Source organism: Cucurbita maxima, unplaced genomic scaffold (genome assembly GCF_002738345.1).
Source record: "Cucurbita maxima cultivar Rimu unplaced genomic scaffold, Cmax_1.0 Cma_Scf00049, whole genome shotgun sequence".
Lineage (NCBI taxonomy): Eukaryota > Viridiplantae > Streptophyta > Magnoliopsida > Cucurbitales > Cucurbitaceae > Cucurbita > Cucurbita maxima.
In genome coordinates this window covers 303,160-311,194 of record NW_019272065.1, presented here as the reverse complement: position 1 = coordinate 311,194, position 8,035 = coordinate 303,160, and the positions used below count along the sequence as shown (strand labels likewise).

The 8,035-nt window shown below is 36.7% G+C and overlaps 3 protein-coding genes across 3 annotated transcripts in view; 1 reads left to right on the top strand and 2 right to left on the bottom strand.

Annotated features, from left to right (window-relative positions):
• The first annotated feature begins 318 nt into the window (after nucleotides 1-318).
• On the top strand, nucleotides 319-1,968 carry LOC111471204 (60S ribosomal protein L24-like). The gene is made up of 5 exons (XM_023116909.1): nucleotides 319-419; nucleotides 733-808; nucleotides 930-1,031; nucleotides 1,325-1,473; nucleotides 1,595-1,968. The coding sequence occupies exons 1-5, from the start codon at nucleotides 409-411 to the stop codon at nucleotides 1,752-1,754; spliced, it is 498 nt and encodes a 165-aa protein (XP_022972677.1). The 5' UTR covers nucleotides 319-408; the 3' UTR covers nucleotides 1,755-1,968.
• Nucleotides 1,969-2,354: 386 nt separating this feature from the next.
• On the bottom strand, nucleotides 2,355-2,958 carry LOC111471145 (putative homeobox-leucine zipper protein ATHB-51). The gene is made up of 2 exons (XM_023116840.1): nucleotides 2,674-2,958; nucleotides 2,355-2,579 (listed from the first exon to the last, which is right to left on the bottom strand). Exons 1-2 carry the CDS (start codon nucleotides 2,956-2,958, stop codon nucleotides 2,355-2,357), a joined length of 510 nt encoding a protein of 169 aa, XP_022972608.1.
• Nucleotides 2,959-5,483: 2,525 nt separating this feature from the next.
• Nucleotides 5,484-8,035, bottom strand: part of LOC111471200 (pyruvate kinase 2, cytosolic-like) — an 8,559-nt gene continuing 6,007 nt past the window's right edge. Inside the window, exons 15-16 of the mRNA XM_023116904.1 lie at nucleotides 7,733-7,792; nucleotides 5,484-5,895 (exon numbers count right to left, since the gene is read on the bottom strand). Of these exons, the coding sequence (XP_022972672.1) occupies nucleotides 5,743-5,895; nucleotides 7,733-7,792 (213 nt within the window). The 3' untranslated portion in view covers nucleotides 5,484-5,742. The remainder of the gene's footprint in view (nucleotides 5,896-7,732; nucleotides 7,793-8,035) is intronic.

Sequence of the window (8,035 nt, the reverse complement as noted above, 5' to 3'; positions counted from 1 at the left end):
CAAGTTTAAACACTTTTATCGTTAAAACCCTATTCACCCCCCCTCTAGGGTTGCCATACCGATCCAACATATATTATATGGAAACATATATTTAATAGTCACATCTTGTTTATTTTTATTTTTATTAATCATATTACATATATTAAATATGGATCATTTGATTTTTAAATACTTAAAAATAGTATAATTCAAACAGGCCTGGTAAAGGTTGGGCTCTGAAAAGAAAACCGGGCTAAAATCTTGGCCCATTTGTTTTAAAGGGCTCGGTGGCATTATGGTGATTAAGTTATAATAAAGGGGTAATCAAATGAACCTCAAAGTATACATATCGTTTCCCTCGAACACAACTCATTTCTAGGGTTTCGGCGAGCAAGAAGAAACAGAGGAGTAGACACAGCAGCCGCCACCATGGTGTTGAAGTGAGTCTTGTTCATTGCTCTTTCTGATTCAATCTTGAATTGATTTCAGTATTCATTTGGAGTTTTTCTTTTAATCGATGATTGCATCCGTCATGGCGAAATAAAGCAGGATCAGTATGGCTATTTGTGCCTTATAATTTAACTTTCAGTTCACTGCTTCAAGATCTCTAGGTTTTTGTGTAGGTGAATTTGATTTGTAGGTAATTAGTTTTAAGAAGTAATGGCTTATCCCATGAGAATATGAAAACTTGTAGTGTTAGAAATGCGCAGTTTGTTTCTACCTCATTCTGAAGTATAATCCTGGTTTTTTTAGGACCGAGCTCTGTCGATTCAGTGGCGCGAAGATATATCCGGGTAGAGGAATCAGATTTATCCGTGCAGATTCACAGGTAATGAACCTGCGCGGCCGTCCATTGTGTTGTAGTTAAAACTGGATAATCATATTTCTATCTTATCTGATGACATAAACTTACCTGCTGTTTTTATTGCATACTTGTCTTGATTGACTAGGTTTTCCTGTTTTTAAACTCCAAATGCAAGAGGTACTTCCACAACAAGCTGAAGCCTTCTAAGCTCACCTGGACAGCAATGTACAGGAAGCAACATAAGAAGGTAATGGGTCAAATATAGCTCTTGGATTCATTTACTTGTATCTATATTTATATTTTATCATATCCTGTCCTCTCTGTTAGCTCTGATTATGTATGGATAGCTTTGAAACATAATGATTTTGTGTGTGGTACTTTTAGATTATAATTTTTCAACAACTCAACGGTTCTCAATATTTGTTTTCTAGAAGTATTTTCCCTGTTATTTACATTATCATTCCCCCTTGACCTTTAACCGTGATTTTAACCAAATAATTGTTGATTGTTGAATGTTTTTCATTCTGTTTATTCCCGTAGGACATTGCTCAAGAGGCTGTAAAGAAGAGGAGACGTGCCACCAAGAAGCCATACTCAAGGTCCATAGTGGGTGCTACATTGGAGGTTATCCAAAAGAAGAGAGCTGAAAAGCCCGAGGTTCGTGATGCTGCTAGGGAGGCAGCCCTCCGGTATGTGATTGTTCTGAGTTTGAATGTTTCTTAAATGATACAAGCAGAGGCATGGAATAATTTCTTTATCAATCATAGTTCTTGTTTAAACTAACTTTTGTTAATTGTTGTTGGATTGTAGGGAAATTAAGGAGAGAATTAAGAAAACAAAGGATGAGAAAAAGGCAAAGAAGGCCGAAGTGATGGCCAAAACACAGAAGACACAGACCAAGGCTAACGTTGGTAGGGGGGGAGCTGCACCCAAAGGACCAAAACTTGGCGGCGGCGGCGGCAAACGTTGAATTTTCCATGCTGCAAGCTAAGAACAGTAGTTTACGAGTTTTTATGCTCTTTGAAATAGCAAAACCAAAGATAATGTTCCAACTATTTCCGAATTTTTGTATGGATCAATTATTGTGCTTTTCATTTCATCTTGCAGTTACGTTGCAAATATCAGAATGTTGCGTTTTTTTCTGATAGTTTACTTGATTATGCATGACTTCCCGAACGTGCCTACCTCTTTTGGTTTTTATGAATTTCCATCCAAATTTTATACGCTTTGATAAGCTTGAATTATCTGATTATTGGAAGTATTAGTTGATTATGTGGTGGGGGGGAGCGTTCTTCTTAAATTTTGCTACCTAATACTGGGAGTTGAAATAGTTCTGAACTGTTTGATTCAAGTAATAACAACCACATTATATTATTTTATATTGCTATATTTTATTATAAATTATTTGTTTAATAATTTATATGATTTAACTTGCATGTTCTTTTGTTTAATCAGAATTATTTAATAAAATTTCCGGATTATAAGAAAATTTGAATCTATCAAAATTTCAAAAATTATTTTAAAAAGTTGATAAGAAGTAAAATTGAACATTAAATTTCTAATCCAAAAGTTATGGATAAGAAGGCAAGTGAGCAGCTTGAGAAGAAGACCAGAGTGAAGGAATTGAAGAAGCTGATATTTGGTCGACATTTTCGACATTAAAGATGTGATTATTACAGCTCCGAACGCCCTCTGCTGTGCTCTCTGCCGCCTCTTCCTCGGAGACGGTCATGTAAGCCATCGACCCGTGATTCCTTACTGCTTGTTCTCTTAGCATGCTTCTTAGTTCCCTCACCTACTCCAACAACATTGTACGTCCAAAGATCAAAATTACAAAGATTTGTGCATGGAAATGCATGTGCGGAAAAAGAGAAAAAAGAGATAGAAACCTGTTGTTGAAGGTCAATTTTTTCCATAGAAATGGCGTCAAATTCTTGTTTGAGAGTGTCATAGAGATGCTGAAGCTGCTTAACCTTTGAGCGAGCTCTTCTATTCTGAAACCACACCGCTATTTGCCTTGGTTGGAGTCCAATCTCCTTTGATAGCTTCATTTTTCTGTCAGGTTCAAGCTTCACTTCCTCTTGAAAGCTTCTCTCCAATGACTCCAACTGATCTTGACTGAACCTCTTCTTCTTCTCATCCACTCCTCCACCCCTACTTTCATGAGCTTCCATGCCCGCTCTATCCGTATCTATTGTCTCTACCACTCATTAAACCCGATGTTAAGAATACGATTCAAATATTATATCTCTCAATTCGAGTTGAAGTTATCATGATTCTATGTTATATCGCAACAAGATGATCATCCTGTGTTCAAATGGATCTTAATACTATTCGTTAACGGTTAATCTCTACCTCTTGTAAGGAATGTTTCGTTCTCCTCTCCCAAATGATGTGGGATCTCACATAATTTTACACTAAAGAGAGAACGGTTAATAATATGAATAAATCAAGAAAGATCGAATGAGTAATAACAAGAAAGTGGGGAGAGATTTCTTACTATAAGATAAACGGTGTTGAAGATGTAGATTATATTCATGTTAAGTTCTTCGAATTATACTTATGTTAACTCAACCCAACCCGAAAAGTTAATCCAACCCAACCTCTATAATTCGGGTTTGGTCAGTTCGATTTGTTGGGTTTTCGGGTTTAATGTAGACAAACAAAATGAAGAAGGTTGAGGGAGTTGGGATTTACCAGGAAACTGATCCAAACTGCAAGGATGAGGCAATGCAGGAGAGGATTGTGGAGGTGGAGGAACATAGTGAGAACTGAGATCAAAACCATTATAGGAGTCCATGTGTTTGGATCAAAGGATCAAGAGAAGATGGGAATTATAAGGGTTCGATTCCAAGAACAGAGGAAGTTCGGGTTTCTAAGCGTATGCGGATCGAAGTTGGGACGAACTTTAGACTTGTTGGGTTCTTTATAGAAAAGGAGAAAGAGAAAGAGAGAGTTTTAAATGAAGTAAGATAGGCGTGGGAAAGTGAGGCATGGATGTCAGTTAAACAGAGGCATAAGAAGAAGAGGAGGATGAGTAGCAGCAGGATGAGTTATGGGGACCATAGATATCAACCGCATCCCCCATGGATACACACATTTCAGACAAACCCCTTTTGTCTTTCTTGGTATTAATTGGTTTACAAAGCATGCAGCAGTAGTGGAGATGAAGAATGAGGGGCTTGGAGTTTGGTCAGATTGGGTTTGCGATTTGATAAACGTTACGATCGGAGCGGAGATGAAGATGGAAATATAAACCTAGTTTTAAGTGACAGAGAATAATTCTCCTCATTTCATATCCAATTTTTCTTATAACAAAAATTCTTCGTCAAACTCAAATGTGAATGTGAATTCCAAGTCTCATTGGTTAAATGAACTTGTTCGTGCTGCTAGAACTTACCATCATTCATTTATTGATCTCTCATCGAATCATGCAATTTAATAAAAAATCTCGTTATGAGTTTTAGTAATAGACGATAAATAAATAATTAATGTAGAGTGGGTTGGGGCCATACTAAAACTGGGGGCTGCTGGCTGCTAGCTGGAAGATGGCTCCGGGATGGGTCAGAAGGAGGAAGAGAGGTACACAGATTATAGACGGAAGCCCTAAAATATGGTGAAAATATGGTGAATATTAAGTAGAAGTTTTCCGTAGACAATGTTGAAGATATACGAGCTTCTAACTTTGTCGAAAATATATATTTAAATTAGTTGAGTTCGATAAGCTTCTGACTTTATAAAACATCTTTATTAGTAAGAGACTTTCGGGACCAATAAAAGTATAACTCGGTATAAATACTTCTACTTTCATAAAAAGTATTGACCGAAAAAGGTTATGATTTGAATGGAAGGACAGAGAAAAACAAAACAAGAATGGAAGAACAATAATCAAACAAGATCAAAAGTGGGAGGGATGTAATTTTGTACAAAATTAAACCTAGAATAGAAACAAGAGCTATGAAGATCAAATGGGGCAAAAGGCATGAGCTGAAATTGGTGTTTGGGAGTGGCATTTATAATGTCATAAATGGATGAGAGGCTGACCTAAATGATTTGCATCCAAAAACAATATACAGTAATACTACTCCACGCTGCACCAACTGCCCAAAATGTTTTAAATACTTTGAAAATATATAAAATTTTATGAACTATAGAGACTAAATTGATACAAATCTATAAAAACGACAAGAAAAAGTAGTGTGGACCAAAACGTGGTAAACTCTCCTTCAAACAGAGAGTCGCATTAGGAGTAAGTATAGAGTGTGAGTGGTCCATTAAAAAAGAACAGAGAACCTGTGAAAAAAAAAAGTCTAACAAGTTAGTCCCTCAACTTTAGTTTATAACAGTTCAATCCTCTCGTAATCTTCTCTGATGAGATTTTTTAAGCAAGAATGATAAAATACTAAGAAATCTTTCAATAAATTGCTGTAAATTAAGAGTTATTGAGATTACTTGACGCAGCCAGAAGCAGTGGGGTTCCCTGCAAGCAGGCGGCGCGGTAGGGCCAAATCCATAACTCCACACACCAACATCAATATCAGCTTGATATCTGGTCCACCAGTACAGCACCCTACTCGGCTACTCCTGCTTCACAACCTTTATCTCTCTCTAAACATCGCGTCCAGCCAAAAGATCCGAGGCAAACAGGTTTTATAAAGATAATGATCAGTATGGAAACGCTAAGGTTTCACTTAAGAAATCAGTGATGATCATCACTATTAAGAACTCAATTCCAAAGCTTCAATTTCAAAAAATCCATGGAGGTTTCACATAAATATATATCAGTACTTCAGAGAAGACAAAAAGGGTGTATCAAGAGTCACATATATGTGTATATGTAATGGCTGATGACAGCAACTCGAAGATCAGAAACTCTTCAAAAATTTGGGGGAGAGAGGGGGGGGGAGGTGGAGGAGGGAGAGTGGTCCTCCCAAGGCTCAAGCGGCCGAGGTGCCATTTCAATCTTCAAGCTCGATAATCTTTACAACTGATGCATCACCAACTTTCTGGCAAACCACTACGCGGTCATGTGCCTTAATGATTCCTGCTAACTTTCCATGATCTAGAGCAGCCTTCAGAACTGACTCATTTGTTGCATTGTTAGAGTCCGCCTACAAAGCAAGAAAAGTAATCAGTTTATTAATACAATAGTACGATCATCTGATCAAAATGCTGATCTAGCACGACTTGTTATCCAAGAAGTTCAGCACTGTTTTTATATTTAACAGGAGTTCATCATAACTCGCAAATCAATGGTAATTCTGCCATATCCTCAGCAAGAAAAATAATTAGAATTTCAGCTAAAAACGTCTCACAGAACTGAGACAAACACAATCACATAATAACATGTACAAAAAGCAGCCTTTATGGAGGGCAGACATGCGATATGCCACTTCTAAGGCCATTGAGGGATCGGAAAGCGAAGAAGAAAAGGGGTTTCTTGCGGAAGCCCGATTATGAGAAAGACTATGACAAAGTGGGTTGATCTTTTCTAGATGTAAGGTTTCGGCTTGAAAAACCATAGAAATAGTTATAGTTACCAACTAATAGGTTGAATCTCAACCATTATTAATTTATTTATGAACATGTTTTCCGTTATAAGTTTTATATTATTATTATTCTACATAAGTTTACAATATGAATTCTGTATTTATCAAAGTTTTATCTTTATTAATGTAATTCTGCCTTTCAAAATTTGTATACAGTGAACATAAATAATGTTATTTTCAGAGTCTCATCTAATTGAATCACATAATTTTAAAAAAAAACATGTAAAAAGGTGGATTTTAGAAAAAGAATTTGTTAAGGATGGTTGAGGAGTCCCACGTCGGCTAATTAAGGGGTTGATCATGAATTTATAAGTAAGAAATAGAACTCCATTTGTATGAGGCCTTTAGGAGAAACCAAAAACAAAATCTTAAGAGTTTATGCTCAAAGTGGACAATATCATACCATTGTAGAGGTTCGTGATTTCTAACATAATTTTTTGACAAAGAAGACAATGGCAGGTTGGGCTTCGTTAATAGAAAGACTTGGGACCAGGAAAAGACAATGTGCTGTGGAAACTTGACCCCCTTGAGTGAATTCACCTAAAAGTCTGCCTTTTTTAACCTCACGGAACCTAGGCCTTCTTTGAAGTCCCCTTATCAACTATATTCGGAAATTCATATTCCTAGAAAGGTGAACGTTTAACTTTGGTCCTTAGCTCATAGGGGCGTTAGTAATCACGATGGAATGCAGAAAAAATGTGGAGGATGGGTCATGTTTCTGTCATTGTGCTGCTTGTGTTTCAACAGTGAAGGATCTTTGAATCATATTTTCCTACACTGTCAGTTTGTGTCGAAAGGCTGGGCTTTTTTCCTAAAGTTGTTTGGGCTTCCTGATTTTTTCACCCTCGCGTGCAGATGATTGGCTGGAGGTTCTTAATGGGGGATGGTTTAAAGGCCTGACCAGATTGTTATGATGCTACACAGTTACACTTTGGTGGGGCCGTTGGTGGAAGAGAAATCACAGGACTTTTGAAGTTAAGTTTGTTATGTCTCTCAGCTTCTGGGTGGTGCTAAAGAAGCAGCAAAGTCTTTTGTACTTATCCCCTCTCCATAATCCTTCAAGATTGGAAGGTTTTCTTGTGAGTAGATCCTTTTGGAGGGGGTTATCTCTTTCCCTGCCCCTAGGCTGTCCTTTTGTTTCTTTCTCCATACATGTTTTCAGGTTTCTTATTACAAAAATAATACAAACCTGAATGGCTACAAACCACCACCCATCCAAACGTATACCCAAAACATAACTCATTTTTTAGAAGAAAACACGGGGCCCCATAAACTATCAACAAAGACGTTCCTCATCTTTGAAATCAGCCATGTAATCTAACCAACCTAAGATCATTAAACTAAATATAATAAAGCAATATAAATCCTTCGGAAATTGAATAGAAAGAGTAAAACTCACTAGGTGTTGAGGATCGGCGAGCACAGGGAAAAGACCTCTGCTTATTAATGATTGTCGAGCCTGAAATTGAAGAATCAGTTTCTGATTTCAGCACTTGTTTAATAATAAAAACAATAATAATAATCACTATCAATGAGTGTAACTATCATTTGATTATCAATGATCGCTCCTACAACATGGTAACGATTTTTCCAAAGTATTGGAAGCTTTTAATTAGATGGGTTTGAGAATTTTGTAGCTTAGTTTGAGTGTTTTTTTTTTTTTTTTTTTTTTTTTTTTTTTTTTTTTTTTTTTTTTTTTTTT

What these genes read in the sequence shown, in the direction of transcription:
- LOC111471145 (XM_023116840.1), bottom strand. Translation starts at nt 2,958, where the DNA reads ATGGAAGCTCATGAAAGTAGGGGTGGAGGAGTGGATGAGAAGAAGAAG. An exon ending in AAATTGACCTTCAACAACAG is followed by an intron (nt 2,580 to 2,673) that starts GTTTCTATCTCT and finishes TTGTTGGAGTAG; the next exon opens with GTGAGGGAACTAAGAAGCAT.
- LOC111471204 (XM_023116909.1), top strand. An exon ending in TTATCCGTGCAGATTCACAG is followed by an intron (nt 809 to 929) that starts GTAATGAACCTG and finishes TTGATTGACTAG; the next exon opens with GTTTTCCTGTTTTTAAACTC. An exon ending in ACAGGAAGCAACATAAGAAG is followed by an intron (nt 1,032 to 1,324) that starts GTAATGGGTCAA and finishes TTATTCCCGTAG; the next exon opens with GACATTGCTCAAGAGGCTGT.